The sequence below is a fragment of the Aethalodelphis obliquidens genome, unplaced genomic scaffold (assembly GCF_003676395.1).
Source record: "Aethalodelphis obliquidens isolate GAN/ISIS:26980383/991018 unplaced genomic scaffold, ASM367639v1 scaffold7, whole genome shotgun sequence".
In the NCBI taxonomy this organism is placed as follows: Eukaryota; Metazoa; Chordata; class Mammalia; order Artiodactyla; family Delphinidae; genus Aethalodelphis; species Aethalodelphis obliquidens.
In genome coordinates, this window is record NW_020837951.1 from 11288071 (window position 1) to 11305631 (window position 17561).

General features: G+C 40.7%; 1 protein-coding gene across 9 annotated transcripts in view; it reads left to right on the plus strand.

The window, feature by feature from the left end:
* DENND1A (DENN domain containing 1A) overlaps positions 1-17561 on the plus strand; it is a 542106-nt gene that overhangs the window by 171552 nt on the left and 352993 nt on the right. For 6 of the 9 annotated variants that reach the window (XM_027104912.1, XM_027104915.1, XM_027104916.1 and 3 more), the window contains one exon: positions 8912-9031. In XM_027104912.1, coding sequence (XP_026960713.1) covers positions 8912-9031 — 120 coding nt within the window. Of the gene's footprint in view, positions 1-8911; positions 9032-16037; positions 16095-17561 lie in introns of all 9 variants that reach the window. The other 3 variants (XM_027104907.1, XM_027104910.1, XM_027104909.1) reach the window with 1 other exon arrangement.

The window sequence follows — 17561 nt, forward strand, 5'->3', positions numbered from 1 at the left end:
CTCTCTCTCTCTCTCTCTCTCTCTCTCTCTCTCTCTCTCTCTCATGCCCCACACACATCTTTACTTACCTACCTGTCTGGGTGATTACATTCTGAAATGGAAGAAAAACAGAGTCCTTAAGTTATAGTGCTAAAATCTGTTTTGTCACCAGTAACGGCTGATGTCTTTATTTTGTTAGAAAAACATCTTTTTTCTAAAATGCTTCTCTCCAAATTACCCTCCCCTAATCGTGTTCCTCATTTTTTTTTTTTTCACAAAACAATTTGGGACAGAAATGTCTCTTTATGGGTATATTTTAATCTTTACTGTATACATTGGTTCTTTCTTACATTGTGTTGTATTATGCACCCTGTAGGCATTGATAACTTTTATTGATACAAAAAAATCAACTTAGTTGGGGGACTATATTTTTTCTCTTCTGTTGCCCCACTTCTAACTGTGGCATACTTCACTGCAGAAGAGATAATAATAATTAAGTTTGTTTACAAAAAAGTACAAAGGTTCTAACGTCACTGCTTTTTATTAGCTCGCAGTTAGCACTGTCAAATGGATATGCCCAGATTCTGAGGCCCACAATGCCCCGCAGAGGTATTTATGATATTGTTTGACTTAGAAAATATGTCGTCATGGGAGATGAGTAATGCCCCGGGTGATTGTGTTCAAAAAAGAAAGCTACCTAATCTTTTCAGTATCTGTGCTTTTCTACCTCAAGGAACAGTAAATACAACTTTCTGACATTTCTAGTCTATATCAAGAGTGGGATTTTCACAGTCGTCATCAAATCACCCATTAACATTGGCATCTTGCTGTCTCTTCTGTTGTTTTAAGGTTTTTCTTTCTGAAACTAGGGCTTATGAAAAATAATAATGCTGGTAGCCCTTCAAAAGAAAGTGCTTTCTCATGTGTTATCTCATTTTATCCTTCTGTCATAAAAGATGAGAACAAGTGCTGTTATCATCACTGGAAGAAATCTAAGCTGTAGAGAAATCGTGACTTGCCCAAGGTCCGCTTAGGCTGCTAGCACAGTCTAGACATCCATCTCCCAAATGAGTACATTTCTCAGTAGACCACCTTGTGGGAAGACTAGTCACCAGATAGAGGGAGGTAAGGAAGGAAATTAATATTTCAGTTCTTAATTGATTCTAGTCAACATGCTGGACGTTTTTACAGTAATACCTCATTTATTCTTCCCAGCAACTCTAGGAGATAGGTGGCGGTGGTATCTCTTTTACAAAAGGGCAAAGGAAGGTTCAGAATGTGTAGCATTATGTTGGGTGGTATGGAAATGGTATCAGACTTGGAGCTCTGCTGTCCATGCATTTCTCAGTCTAGTCCAGAATGTATTGTAAAGACACAGTAAACAATATCTATCCAAAAGGATAATGAGGTTGGGAAAGACTGAGATGGTCAGAGAAAACATCATATAGTGGGTGAGGCTTGTGTTGAGACTGCAAGGACAGCAAGAATGGGGTAAGTGGAAGGGAGAGCCCAACACCCGACATGCGCTGAAGAACAAGGTAGAGGAGAAACTGCGAATGAGCCTAGAGATCATTTGGCCAGAGCAGATGGAGCCTCCTGCTGAGAGGGTAATGTGTGCTGTAAGAGCTTGGGCTCTGACTACAGGAGGCCTTGAAAATGTGTGGGAATGAGACCACAGGATTTTAAAGCTGAAATTCATCTGGCTTAAGCATCCCATTTTACAGAAGGGAAAGTAAGATCCATAGAGGTGAAATGACTTCCTTATGTCACAGCTATGTAATTACAGAGCCGGGGGGCGGGGGGACGGCTAATCTTATCCCCAAGCCAGAGTTATTTCTACCCTACCCTGTACTTGAAGCACTTGGTGGAAAGGAGCAGTGAAATGACAGTGCTGAGATCCCTGTATCACTCTCAAAAAGTTTTTATTCTTGATGAAAGCGGGCTCTTCAAAAAAATAAAAAAGATTTGAATCCCATTTCATATTGTGGTGCTACTTACTTGCTCTTGATAGCTGGCAACCTGCTTCAGTTAGTCAAAGCACTCAAGAGACTCACTGGATGGTGGAAAAGCTATTCTCCATGTTTGTGCTTATCTTCTTTCAGAACCCAGAAAACCAGCTACTATTCAGTTGTCCTGTTAATTATACTAGTACACACAAGTGACATGAGCATGAAGTGAAATGACATCTTTTCAAGGGCAGAGGCACAGTTTAATGGTTTAGGCTGTAATCACAGATGCAAATGTGGTTCAAATGCTATTTACCATTTTATTATGTATCTGTTATGTGCCACGCATTCTGTTGTGCTCTTTTCCTGCATTAAAATCTTACACATTTGCAAGGTTGCCATTATCATAATGCCACATATGAGGAAACAGAGGCTCAGCTAGGTTCGCTAATGTGCCCAAGGTCCCACCATTGGTAAGTGGCGGAGCTGCTGTGGGAACCCACGTTTGTCTGACTTCCAGTTCCATCATACTTGTTCTATATCATACTGCCGTTGTTAGATCCATCACACCACAAAGAAAGCCACCAAGCAAACTCTTAACATTTATTTCAAAGGCAATATGTAGTTATTGTAAAAAAGTAGAAAATTCAGGTAACTGAAGACAATGAAACCCATTTTTATTCAGATAATTGAAAGAAAATGAAACTAAGGTGCATGATTAGTGCATTAGTATATGTCTGCCCAGATCTCTCCTCTCGCTTCCACTTCTATGCATTCATCCTGCTGTGCTTTTCAAAACTGAATCCGTTTGGCCACTTGCATCCCTTGTTTTCCACCCTTGGTTTAGTCCCTTGATTTAGCTTAAGCTCTTGGTTAAGCTGTACCCCATGGTCATTTTCTGTAGCATTTGAGAACCATGAAGCAATTGGGCTTTAGTGGACAAAGCATCGGGGGTATCAACCAGGAGACCTAGGTTACAATTTTGGTTCTGCCGTTGACTTGCTCTGTGCCGTGAGGCAAGTGGCCTCTCCCATGACTACCTTAGTTTCTTCATGGATGAAATGAGGGAATTGAACTAGGTCTCTGTTGTTCCTTCTAGTTTTGATTCTTTGTTTTGTTTTGATACTTTTCCATTCTCCATTTATGATTGATTTTTACATTGTCGGGCTCATGTAGATGAGGGAGTGGAGGGATCTCTCTTCTTAGAATTATCCAGTGAGTTTCTCGAGCAGAGTGTGTGACCTGCTCTTGGTCCCCAGGCATTTTGGGTCAATGCCATCTTTGCCACTTGGATCTTTGAGCAGGGAATGTGAAAAACTCGAGTTTTAGGCAGATGGAAGTTGTGTTTATGGAAAGAAACTGTGAGGCTCATGTAACTAAAGGTTGGGAGATGTGGTAGTTTGATAAAACTTGATTCCCGCCTGATGTCTCATATACAGTGAAGGAAAGGAGAAGCAGCTCTTATGGATGCCTTGCAGTAGATGGCCCAACAGGTCAGCTAGGAAGCTGTAATGAACAGAACAGCAAAATATTTCTATTCCATCTCTCAAATTTTATAATTTCATAGCAATGGTAATTATTTTCACTGTGTACCTATTAGATGTCATTTACTTTGTATACATTATTTCTAATCCTCAAAACCACTTTGCAAGGTAAGTATTATTCCCATTTTAGAGATGAGGCTCAGAGAGGTGCAGTAACTTGCCTGTGCTCACATCCGTAGTGAGTGGCATATCTGGGATTCTAATCCAAAGTCCAAACCTTACTGTTTCATCTTCTTTCTCCTGCATCATAAGTCTCTGCCGCTATTGAATCATTCCCAACAGCTTAAAAACAAGCTCTGGTATTCCTCCATCCTAAAAATAATACCCATCTTTGACTCTTCATTCCCATTCAATTACTGCCTAATTCTCCACTTCTTGGAAGAGTTACCTACACATTTTAATTTATTGCTCAGCCCTCTTCAGCTTGTCATTCTACTAGAGCTTTTCTTATCAAGACTGTCTAAAACCTCCATGTTGCTCAATCCAATCGACACTTTTTCCTCTTATCTTGATGCCTGTGGATTTGGTCGACCACTCCCTCCTGCTTGTTCTGCCTGGTGGCCCTTCTTTTCTTCTTTGATGATCTCTTCTCTAGCCATCCTCTAAATTGCTATTTCTGTAACTTAGTCCTGGATCCTCTTCTGTTTCTCTCAATTCTCTTCCTAAGTGATCTTATCCTTTACCATGGTGTTAAATACCATCTTTGTATAGATGATTTCCAAATTTATAGCTCCAGCCCAAACTTTTCCCCTGATTTCCTACGTAGTATGTTCAGCTATGTAATGGACATTTCTATTTACAGGTTTCTTAGACTTAACATGTCCCAGATAAAACTCTTGGAACTCTTCCCAAACACGTTAGACTTTCCTACCATTAAATGGTAATATGCTGCCTTTTTACTCCATCTCAGTCCATCTGCTGGCTCTAACTTGGATCTATCCACCTGATCCATTTTCACTCTCACTACAAGAGTTAAGCCACCATCCAATCTCACCTGGACTATTGCTGTAGCCTCCTGACTGCTTTCTCTGTTCCTACTTTTGCCTTCTTCCAAACTGTTCTCCACGTAAGAGTCAGATAAAAATTTTAGAACTGTAGGCCAGACTGTTACTCGCTTGATTAAAATCCTTCAATACCTTTCCATTGCCCTTATTAATCAATCAGGCAGCCAATCCTAATTCTTTACCATGGTCTGTGGGGCTCTCTGCATGATCTGGTGCTTGCTTTATCTTGCACCTTGTTAAGCCACTTCCTCCCTGTCTCTGGGGCCTTAACTGTGCTGGTGACCTTTTAGTACCTTGAACATGCCCAGCTCTTTCCAGCTGAAGAATCTCTGTGCAGCTCTTTCTCTGCCTGAAACACCCAGTGCCCTGCTTGTGGAGTGGCTGCTCCATCCCATCCTTTAGGTCAGTATTGTCAGCATTTTTGAGAAGCTGTCTCTGACCACATTGTCTCAGTAGGGCTTTTCCTTCTCTTCCATTTTCTTCTGTCTTTGTTCTTTCTTTCGTTTCATATAACACTAACACAAGCTGTATGCTTTGAGTTTATTATGCTTTCTCCAACTAGACAGGAAGCTCCACAGCAGGATGGATGTTGTATATCCAGCACTTGTTACGGTGCCCAATATAGTTGCTCAGTTTGTAAGATGGGTAACTAAACTTAAAAGTGAGGCTGATAGGGCTTCCCTGGTGGCGCAGTGGTTGAGAGTCCATCTGCCGATGCAGGGGACACGGGATCGTGCCCCGGTCTGGGAAGATCCCACATGCCGCGGAGCGGCTGGGCCCGTGAACCATGGCCGCTGAGCCTGCGCGTCCGGAGCCTGTGCTCCACAACGGGAGAGGCCACAACAGTGAGAGGCCCGCATACCGCAAAAACAAAAACAAAACAAAACAAAAAAGAAACAAAAAGAAAAAAAAGTGAGGCTGATATAGAAAATCTGATTTCTCACTGGAAGATTGGAATCAAACTATCCATCCACTTGCTTCATGCCATTTATACACTGAACCTATAAATAACTTGAATATTAGGCACAGTGCTGTAGGAGGGGTCTTGAGTGGCTGACAGGCATTTAAGAGGCAGCATGAATTTTAAAGTCTGTGGTTGGAATGGTCATTACTTTTCTCCTCTGTTTTCCGTATTCACCTAGGCATGGGAAGCACAGCTAAGGGTGATTTTGGTCCTGGTCACCTGGCTTAATTCTGGAAATACTCAAATTTGGTTTCTCTTGCTTAGTGGGAAGTATAGTTAGTCTGTTTGATGAGACAACTATTTGAATTCCTCACATACCTGATTTCCTTAAACCGAGTTGACAACTTCTTTGGAGGGTTTTCATCGTGTTTGATGCAGCATGGAAAGGACTTTGAACCAGAATTGGGCTTGGGTTTTTATTTTGGTCCTGGTTACTTTGAAAAAAGCAAACCCAAACCACCATCACAACAAAACACCCTGAGCCTCAGTTTCCCCATCTATGAAACAAGAGAATTGGACGAGATGGTTTCTAAGATTCCCACTACCTTTAATCATCATGAAATCTCTGATTGCTGTAAAAAATGCACGGATTCTGATCCTGGAGGTAATCACAAAAACTGCAGCCTTTAAGGGAACCAACGCTTTCTTTCCCCAAAGTCATTTTTTATGGAGAAATAGTAGAGAGGGAATGACAAATTCCTTGAAGATTCAGACTCCTTTGAGTTAATCTGAACTCAATTTGACTGTTAATTTGAGTGTCCAAGGAAAAAATATTTTAGAGTTTAATGGTCTGGGGCTTTTAATGACTTGTACTTCACCCTACTAGGAATTTAAAAGGTGAATCAACTGAGAATAATGTGTCCCCTTCTAAGTTGTGGCACCCCAAAAAGAATCTTTTTCACTTTAATGTAAGAATGAGTAACTCACTTGGTCACCCAGAGGACTCCCCCTTGCTGAAAGGCAGCCTTCCTTCCTCCATTTATAAGTATTACAAAGCTGAGTCAGTCAGGAAGATTCTAAGCAAATGGATGATTTTAACATGAATTTTAGTTTTCATTCAGATTGGTAGCAGCTTGTATCTCTTTTATTAATTGTTCCTACAATGGTCTAGCCTTTATACCAAATGCTTATCTCACTTATTCCTCAAATATGCTTTGGGTTGGGTGGTAGTTTCCAGGAGAAGAAACTGAGCTACTTAGAGGTTAAGTAACTTGCTAAATTAAGGCCCAGTTAGCAAGTGATTGAATTGGGATTTGAACGAAGTAAATGAGTAATGAATCTTTCTTTGAGCCTACAATGTAGCTGAAAGAATTTTCAGCCTTTTTAAAGGTAGTGAAAAGATAATAGAGAAATTAATGACATTCAAATCACAAACCAAGTTGTGTTCCTTCTGTGTCCTTTTCCTAGAAATCCTGGGTGTTTTCTTTTCATCTAGTCCTATCAATACCCTTTCCTTCTAGGATGCTTCTTTTTAAACAGTCTAGAAGTGAAGTCAAACCCTGAGTTAAAATAATGAACAGTCATATTTTACATGATCACATGATAGTATTTCATAAAAGCATGACCTTATTTGTAACTTAGAATCATCCTGACCTGTTGGTTTAAATATTTCAATAATACAGGTTTTCCCCCTCCCCCAATGAGGCCCACTTTTTTCCCCAATCACTTTAATTATGTGAGCTAGAATCCTGTTTCTCACACATCTTTAGTTCTCAACCTTGTTAAAATTAATCATATAATCCCCCTTTAAAACATAGTATTAAATCACCATAGTAACACAGTATCCAAGCTTTATAGATAAAACATAACAGCCATAAGAAGGTAGTTTGGTGTCCCCTTGACAGCTCTATAACTTTTATAGAAATATGTTCCTTCTCTTGGCTTGTGTAAGGTGGAGGGATAGCATTACTTACTTACACCTGTTTTATTACCACATTGCTTTTAAATTGCTACCTTGTTTTTGTTCACCTTCCTAGTTAAAAAAGGAGTGTTGGAACATTCTTTTCTTTCTGAATTATTTTCTTGTACTCTCTAACCACTCCTTGAGGGCTGGAATTGTTTCCTTTAATATGACCAGTAGGGTCCATTGACCTTTTGTTCTGGAATACCTTGAAAGTCTCTTTAATTTTCTTATGTGGCCTGTATAAGGGAGTTTTAGAAAAAAAAAAGGCTATCCATATTTGAAAACTTAATTCACATCCTATCAAAAAACTCAATCAGTCTGCCTTTGGAAAAGGCCTGGTGAACCATGATTTTTCATTTCTACTGACAATTTATAACAGATTATAGGTGAGAGCATCAATTTGAATATTTTATCAATTTGAGTATATTTTGTAAAATATGTTCTGTATAAGATACAATACTAGTTAATGAGTTCCTTTGAATAATTCAATGTCACATTCTAAAATACTATGTTAGCATAAATTTGTGTATTAGAGTTTGTAACATTTAGCTTCTTTTTAAAAAGGAATCTAAGCTAACTGGTAAACTGATTTTAAAATGGATTTTTTAAACATTTTGTAACTTTAAAAAAGAGTTTCTAGATTAATGTGATTAGTAATATGCTTTTTAATTTTTTGAAGCAGATGTTTTCTATTTTATGTGTGGTTTGCTGATTTTTGTGTTGATGCAGGAATTTTTAGCTTTTATCTTAAATGTTTTTCTTTAAAACCTTGTTTCCATTTCTTAGAAAATACCTTGCATTGATAAGACATTTGCTATTTCTGTCCTGTAAGATATAAAATATATTCCTCATAAATTTGGAAATTATGAAAGATACAGGAATTTAGGAATATAACAGCTAACCTTTCCCTCTTTTGAATTCCAGGTCCTCCCCTTAGTAGCTCTGTGAACTTGATTCAGTTATTTACCTGTTCAGTTCTATAGTTTCCTTTTCTGTAAAATGGGAACATCTTCTAAATTCCAGGGTTGCTGGGAGAGTCAATGAGATGGTATAATATCAAGTGTCTAACTTTGTGGCTGGTACTTCAATTCTGCTGTTGCAATCCCTGTTATTTTCTGAACTAGAGGAATGATCAAGTGAGCATCATTACCAGCGAGCTGGCAGAGAGGGCTTTGGCGTCAGATGGGTCTGGGTTTAAAATTCAGCTTTTTGCAGTTTACCAGCTGGCACCTTAGGCAGTGCCACTGTAGGTTATTTCTTCATCTATAAAATGAGGTTAATAGAATGCACCTTTCAGAACTGGATGCAGTGATCAACAGGGACACCTGCCTGAGCTCAGCAAGTAGGAGGTTTGGTAGCTGTGATGACGTGGTCACTGCTTGCTGTCATTTTTTTGTTTTTAAATACTAGCTCACAGTCTGTTCCCTTGAAGTGTGTAAATTTTAAGTTCATTTATAAAGAATTCCACTGAGAAAGGAAATGTTACAGGTTCAACGACTTGTTGTGATTAGATACTTTATCAGGAAACTTACTGCACATTCATTTTCCCCTTTGTTCTGTCTCTGCCGCAGCCTCTCAGTTAGCCAAGTTGGCCAGAACTTCACGTTTGTGCTCACTGACATTGACAGCAAACAGAGATTCGGGTTCTGCCGCTTATCTTCAGGAGCCAAGAGTTGCTTCTGTATCTTAAGGTAAGGAAAATGGCTTTGGCTATTGGCTAGTTCTGTGAAACAATGTCAGCATTTACGTTGTTCTTCTGTAATTAAATTTTCCAGCTGTTCTTTTTATTTTCCTATCTGTTTCCCAAAAGTCACTGCACTTGGGGCGAAGGACTTCACAGTGTTGTCCTTGCACTTTAAGTTCTACAGATAATTGTATTTATTTATTTGTATCACATCCCTTGGGTGGGAAAAGGGATCATTGCTTCTGGGGGGTGTGTAGAAGCTGGAGAATCAGCATGGCTTCAGTTCCTCCTGCTGTTATCTGGAGCTGTCAGAAATTAGCCTGTTAGGCTTTCCCTTGGACATTTTGTGTATGTAAGATTATTAATAAAGTATGTGTCTGTAGCTCAGGACGTCTTGCAGACACTGATTGTGTCCTTCTCAGAGTAACACCCCTGCCCCCTTTGGGTCAATGAGTGAGTAACTGTTTCCCAACTTGGCTCCCTCTGTAGAGGTTTGAAAAAAGTGCAGAATCCTGTAAGAAGGCTTCTTTAGGTCTTCTAAAACCCCCTTCATACACTAGAATCATACTTGCTTACTGCTCCATTTCCTCCTGCCAGAGACGTAAGGCATGTTCTGGGGTGGGAGGATGTGTGGAAATCTGATTTTGGAGCTGCTGGCTCTGGGCTCCTGCTGGGAGCCTCCTGAGGGGGAAGTAAAGGCATCCCACACACCCTCCTCCCCATCTGCCTCGGTTAAGTAGGTGTCAGAGGGGCCTGCCTCCTGTCTCTCTCTGCTCATGTGCAACAGCTCAGGGCAGGACAGCAGGGAGGCGCCCCTGACAAAACCCGGGTCCCCAGGCTTGGGGCTGGGGATAAGAGGCCAGACCCTCTATGAATTCCAGAAAGGGTAGTTCTCTGGTGTACTAGTCTCTGCACTTTCTTCTCCTCCTCACTAGGAAGAGACCGCCCCTGCCCCCCAAACACACACACCCTCACACCATGAGCGGGTGAGGGCTGACTTTCGAAGTGCCTGAGCTCGATAACTGTCAGTCGGGACTGCTACTTCTGCGTTTCTCTACACAAATCTTATTATCATTATTATTTTTAATCAGTGAAATCAACTTTCTTCTTCATCAAGCATAGCATCTAATTTGGGCCCTAGAGAACAACCGCTGGAAAGGCCTTAAGAAGAAGGGACAAAGCCGGCTGCTTGTGAGGCTGCTGTGCTCACGCACACCTCAGTAGTCTAGGCCCAAGGATTGCCTGCCCAGGGTATTAGACTCTGATGTAAATTACTACTTACTTTTTATTTAACAGTGTTTTTTTCAAGAAAATTTTCTCTTCCATTTTTGTCTAATGGTATATTTCAGCCTTGGCTAGGACACTGCATATTTATGTAGTCATTCAAAGGAGATGAGGGTTTAAACCACGTTCTTGAAGTTTTGCAGAAAGGTTTTTGTCCCATGGTGTTTTGGGTTGTGATGTTTCTTTCAGAGCTTGGATGTGTGTGTTGGGGGAAAGGGGACTCTTGAATTGCCATTATTGCATTCTCTCAGCAAATTTCAGAGAGTGGAAATCTGTTTATTTAAAAATTTCAGTTTAAAGATTGCTCGCATCCGATTCTGGCGTTTGACTCTGTGTGTCTACATGTAGGGCCATGGACTTCATGTTTGCGAAAAGCTAGTTGAATAGCCTCTTGCTGTCATCATTTAGAATGAAAAATAACAGCAATTTGTGTGTTTTCTGTCTGTTATACTAGCTTGGAACTATGGAAAAAAATTTGGTGGGTTAATTCATTCATTTGTTTGTCAGCCCTTAATTGAACGCCTACTATTAGCTAGTCCCTGTCCTTGAAGAGTTCCCAAGACGAGCTGGGGAGACAGATGATTATGCTATAATATGCTATATATAACACATAGAACGACCCCATGGCATAATGTCTTCTTACTGTTGATAATCTAGTGCCAGAGGATAGTGGCTGTAGTTAAAAATAGTCTTCTGTGAATCCTGGGACATGAATTTCATGGGTATTTAACATGAGGGCGGAAGGCTCTCTTTATCTTATCCACCTTTTGCTTATATACAGGGCACACAAAATGGCACTTTCCCTGTGCTTGGTTTGGAAACATTGCTGGGCCGAGACTAGCATATGAGTGGAACGGTTTCTGTTAACCCTGGATGACTGGTTGGTGACATGTCCAGTGGAGAGTGGAGAAGTCTGCCAAGAGAACGTGGGTGGGATTTGGGTCTGGGTTACATTATAAGTATCATCCTCTTTTGCTGTTTGGTCTCCTTCCTTTAGTTAACCTGTGTCTTGAGGTCCAGTCATCTTTCTCAGTGTGCCTAGTACTATAGCTCAAGTCTGCTCGGAAGCCACCTTTACTTTTGTTTTCCATTTTTTCCCATGAGGGATGTAGTTCCTAGTGATGGCATCCATGCAGACATAGCCTCCACTGTTCTAGGATTAACTTCTTAGGGTCACTTTCTTTCTGGCTGCTGTCCCAAGCTCATATGCTTCCTGGCCCATATGAGCGACTGGACCTTTCTGCCTTCACACATTTACCCATCCTCCCAGACTCAGCTTGGCCACTTCTCAGAGTAGCCTTCTCCAGGCAGAGGTAATCATCCCATCCTCTAGATGCACCCAGCATGCTTTGCACACTTCAGTTACACACTCATAAGCCTTGATCTTCCTTTGCCTTTCTCCTATTGAACAGTTAACTCTTTAGGGGTAAAGACTGTGTCTTAAACAACTCTGTATCCCCAGCACTTAGTGTAGTGCTCGACCAAGATATTGTGTGCATGGCCTTCAGAGACAGGGAGATCCGTTCCATTCGGTTGGAAGAACAGGAAACGGATACTGAGGGCTCTGAGTGAGAGGACAGGCCACATTGGACACTAGTTCAAAGAGAAAATATGAAATCCAGTTATTGGTTCATATTACCAAACAATTCATGTTAGTCATAAGAGGTGCACCTTTGAGTGTCACAGTGGAGATTCAATGACACAGTAGACAGACATTATGTCCATAAAGGACTAGGTCATCAGTATTTACAAAATTTGAACTTAATTTCACAATGAAAGGTTCTTAGACATCCTTTATTCAGTATAACTTATTAGGTTCATCGTGAGGGGCATTGTCCTTCCCCCTAGAATGTAAGCTCCATGAAGGCTTGGAATTCTTACCTTTGTTTGTTTTGTTCACAAATACACCCAAAGTGTATTTAAGAATGTCTGCACATAGTAGACAGTTAGTAATACTTGTTTTATGAAAGATTGAATCTCTGAGTTTTTTTGTTTCTTTTTTTGCTGTACGCGGGCCTCTCACTGTTGTTGCCTCTCCTGTTGTGGAGCACAGGCTCCGGACGCACAGGCTCAGTGGCCATGGCTCACGGGCCCAGCCGCTCTGCGGCATGTGGGATCTTCCCGGACCGGGGCACGAACCCGTGTCCCCTGCATCGGCAGGCGGACTCTCAACCACTGCGCCACCAGGGAAGCCCTCTGAGTTTATTTTTAAACATTTTTTCAAAGTTGGTTTGAACTCTTGTCACCAGCTAACCTTGACAGAGATGTAGTTGTACTGAAGTATAAGTCTTGTTAATGAAAGTACCGTGGTATATAAAGTCAAATGCACTGTTTCTTCCCACAATTGACTGGTTCTCTCTATTAAAGCATTTTAATTTACCTTGAGAGTCACCATTATATTATTTAACTAGCTGCTAGTTAAATAATCTAGTTAATACTAGATTAAAAGCACCAGCTGGGAGAACAGGAGTTACGGGTAAGTTAGTGGTTCTTCATTATAAACCCAGGAATCTGAGAAAGTATTTTAGCATTTTTAGATAGCACCATCTGAATCTAAGATATAATAAGTATTTACCTCTGAAATCTTTCAAATATCATAAGACAGAGTGACCTAAATCACTTTTTTTGTGGCTTCTATTGCCCAAATAACACATGCCCCATCAAGGCTTAAACTGTAATGAAATATGCTATTTATAGCCAACTTCTGGTTTTGGATGAACAGAAGGAATGCCAGAGTTCAAACCCATAACTGTATTGCTTGGGGTTGGGGGGAGTAGATTATGGAAGATAAGCCATACAATATTAAATTTCTTTACTCTTTATAAAGGAACTTTAAAAATATTTGTGTTCTACAATTTTCCCCTGTATATATAGGGATCTTATTTCAGCTCTTGAGAAAGCTTGAGTAACTATCTTTATACCCAAATAGGATTGTTCAGAACCTATTATACATTTCGGGAAGAAATAACTTGTTTCATCAAGATGGTATCTAAAATTTTTTTAGTTTAACATTTAAAGTTTTTATTCAATTAGTATCTTTGTATCTAGTATATACCAGGAATGAGCAATGTATAACACGTGGTCTTTGGCCTTTATTTACCTTGGGGTTCCATAAAATAGACACAGGGATCTAGCCCCAGCGCTCCATATGAGAACCTTTCAGATGTCATATTCATCCAAGATTTTGGTGAGCTGAATTTTCTGAACTTGGTATTACAAACTGAAAACAATGTATACTTTTTGTCCTTTACCAAATATAAAATTGAATATATTTCTGGGTGCACTGTTCCCAGGCCACCTCTGATTTTGATACCCGCTTCCCATTTCACTTCTAGTACCCTTCCTGTCTTAGGAGCCACTTAATCTTTGGGAAGGGACTCTGTAAACAAGTAATTAAAATATAATGTGATAAGTGCTATTTTAAAAAATATGTATGTGTAGGGTTCTTTGGGGTAACAGATTAGGCAGTGCCCATGTCTGACTTGGAGAATTAGAGAAAGTGTTGCTGATGGGTTCCAGTTAAACTGGGTCTTAGAGAATCAATGGGGGCTTGCCTAGAGGAGAAAGGGAGAAAAGCTCTCTGGGCAGTGAGAACTGGTACACAAAGGCCCAGAGAAATGAAAGGTATAGCAAGATGAAAGAATGATGAGAATTCTGATGAGAGGGTGATAGCAAGAGATGATGCCATAAAAGTCTTGGGGCCAGGCTGTGAAAGCCCTTGTGGGACATGCTCAAGATTTTGGATTTATCCCATAGAAAATGGTGCGCCATGCGATGGTCTGGGGCAGGCGTTAGAAATATTGTTTTTACACCAAGGGTAAAATGGCTTTTGTACATGAAATTGCTATCTACACAGGCTTGGGATTTTCTGGTTATTGTTAGAGGGATGCTGCACATCACTTTGGGAGTAACACCTGATTTAGATTGGAATTTTCAAGCCTCAACTTTAGTTGTTTTTTTTTTTAAATTATACCTTAATGAAATATGTTCCTTGGCCCTCGTTGGGGAGTTATTGTCCTTCTTCCCATGCAAATTGGCATGTGGGCTTATGTTTAAACGTTAATTGTGTTAAGTGAGAACCATCCTCCTTCTGGAACACTTTCTGTCTTAATGGCAGGAACAACTGTCGCATCGTTTTTTCATCTGTATTGTGCTCATTTCTACTATAAACAGGAAAGCTCAGTTTTCACAGAGAAAAAGAAGCTAGAAGTAATAGAGTCTGGTTTTGAGAACTTTGGCTTCTCTAACTGTTCCAACACATACAGTTTAGGAGAAAAATCAAAGGACTCTTTCCTTAGGCAGGTGCAGTGGCAGAAGCCCTTTTGGATTGTGTTTTAGCTGCTTTGGTTTAAAATAAGTCTATGGGGGATGGGGAAGGGAGTTGGGAAGGAAGGCTGTGGGGACAGCTCCCAGATTTTTACCTTGAAAGCAGGTGCTGCTGAAATACTCCAGAAACAGATGGAACCTCCTATTCTTGTTTTAAGCTATTTATGGTTGTCTCGCCTGAGGGTATCCTGCTATACAAAAATGCACAGCCTGATGTTTGAGGGCAGTTTGGGCATCAAAGCTGGGGCCCCTCTGGGAGAAATCAGCCTTTCTTCCCAATGCCTTAAATGCCATTTGGGAAACCTGGATCTTTCATACTATTTAACAGAAGACTTTCCTCTGGTTTTCAAGTGTTTCCATCTCTCTGGGGCTGTTTGGTTTCTTTTTAATTCCTTCTCTTAAAAGTACGATGGGTACAATGTTGTTTTCTGGATGGTCAACTGGGAGAAGGCCTGACTGCTACGCAGATTATAACTCCACTCATTGTGGGTCCTGGCACATGGCTCTGTCAGAAACTGAACCCATGGGATGGGGCTTGCAGAGGCTCTGGTTTACTAGGCCTAGGGCCCTTTCTCAGAGTATTTTGAAAGGCTTGCAGGGGGATGTGTTCATCAGAACATCACTTTGTGGGAGGCTGTAACTTTTTCTTTCTTAATTAAAAAAAATGAAGTGGTTGGGGAATGTTGCATGTTTTATTGCCACACAGATGCTTTCATGCTTAGAAATGTATAATCCTCTAGGGAGTCACAACTCAACAATAGTAACAAGCTGTACAGTTTTAAGAAAATCACCTTTAAAGAGGAGAAAGGAAGATAAATAAAATTGCCCTTGCTCTCCTAGCAGCCTGCTGTTTGAGGGGCTGGGAAGCTGGACAGTTGGAGGGACAGGTGTGTCTTCTGCACCAGCAGCCAGCCTCAGGGCCGCCCACCATAGGAGAAAGCTTCTTTTCTCCTCCTGGTCCTTTACAAAGGAAACCAGCCTGTGAGTTGTGAGTATTTGCAAATCCAAGACTTTGGCTAAAAGAAAATTCTCATTTTGAGATTGAATGAGTTGGGCATTACAATAGACATGGTATCTTCTCACTCTGTTTTGAAGGCAGAGCATTCATTTTCCTAATGCTCACGAAGCTTAGTGTAGGGCAGCAAGTGAAACCGCCCTAGGAACTCCAGGAGTGCACTTTTTTGTTGTTTCCCCTCCATAGCTTATTCATCTTGCTGCCTCTAGCAACTGCTGCTGATGGCTAATGTTATACCGTTTTGTAGATGGACAGAGTTAAGGCAGGAGAGCTCACTATAGAGGATTTGGAATGGAAGGGAGGAATCAGCATTTATTTAATATGCCAGGTGGTTTATATAATTCTCATTTATTCTTATTGCAACCTTATGAAATTATCTCCCTTGTAGAGATAAAGGGCTGGAGACTGAAAGAGATACAGTGACTTGGCCAAGATCTCACAAAGAGTAAGTGAAGGAATTTGGTTTGGAACCTAAAATCCAAACCAGAGCTCATACTCTCAACTGCTTTGGGCTTATTGCCATACCTTTATTTTGTGTCTGATGCAAAACTTCAAGTTTTATTTTCTTGCCACCAAGCAAGCTTTACGGGTTTCAAAAGTTTGTTTCTTGGGCTTCCCTGGTGGCGCAGTGGTTGAGAGTCCTCCTGCCGGTGCAGGGGACACGGGTTTGTGCCCCGGTCCGGGAGGATCCCACATGCCGCGGAGCGGCTGGACCCGTGAGCCATGGCCGCTGAGCCTGCTCGTCCGGAGCCTGTGCTCCGCAACGGGAGAGGCCACAACAGTGAGAGACCCGCGTACCGCAAAAAGAAAAAAGTTTGTTTCTCTTCATATATATTTAGATAAAAGAGCCATGATCAGTTGTTTGCCTTTGCAGAATGATCTCAGAGGTGAGTTTAAAGAGCTCTTAAGAATAATGTACTCATTTTATATATGATGAAATTGAGACCTGTTCCAAGTTCTTTAGCTGGCTAATAGCAATCTTCTGACCCCCAATCCAGAGTCTTGTCCAGGATATGGCAATGATTTTTCCAACTCAGGAGAATAAGCCCGAGACCACCTGTGACTAAGGTTTTTCAGGACTCAGTAACCTCCAGTTAGCATCAAAAAGTCACATCCGCTTTTGGCCAGCGTCATTGCAGTCTGTGTGGACAATCCAACCATACTATTATAAAGAAAATGATACAGTTTTGTTTAAATCTGATGCAGGGTATGTTTGAATGGAAAACCAGTAAAACTGATCCTGCTTTCTGAGAGAAAGAGAGTCTTAAGAATTCCATATGAGGGACGCTTTTTGGGGGACGGGGAAAACATTTTATAGGAGAGGCCAGTTGGTGCTTTTTGGTTGAGTCTGAGTGTCAGCAATTTTTATTGGACCTCCCTGCAAGCAAACCACCTTCCTACAACAGCAACAATAAGCAGAATGTATTTATTTGAGCCTTATCTTTGCTTTTCACTGGGCAGGGGGTAGAAAGGAAAATAACTCAATATGCTTCACACCTAAAATTGCCCTTTGGATCTAAGCTGCACTCTTATTTTAAGAGCAAGATAGATTTGTGAATACAAAGAAGAGTCTGAATTTAGGTTTTCTGGCCCTTCCAATGATCAGTTTTAGAAGCAGTAGGAGGCCTAACATTTATCCCTCGTGGAAAGGCCCCGGAAGACTGAGATAATAGTGTGCCTCTTTACATCATTTCAAACAGAAAACTCATTATGCCATCTGAAGTTTGAAGAGCCCACAGTTCTTACAATCAATTATGAGTCACTTATTTTTAAGCTGTAATTTTTTTGAGATTATGAAGATATACTTCCTCATTAGAAGACTTTAGAAAATTTCAGAAAAGTAAGAAAAGCAGTCTATCATCTTATGACTCTAATAATGACTAGATGTGTTTCTTTCCTTGGATTGGGATCA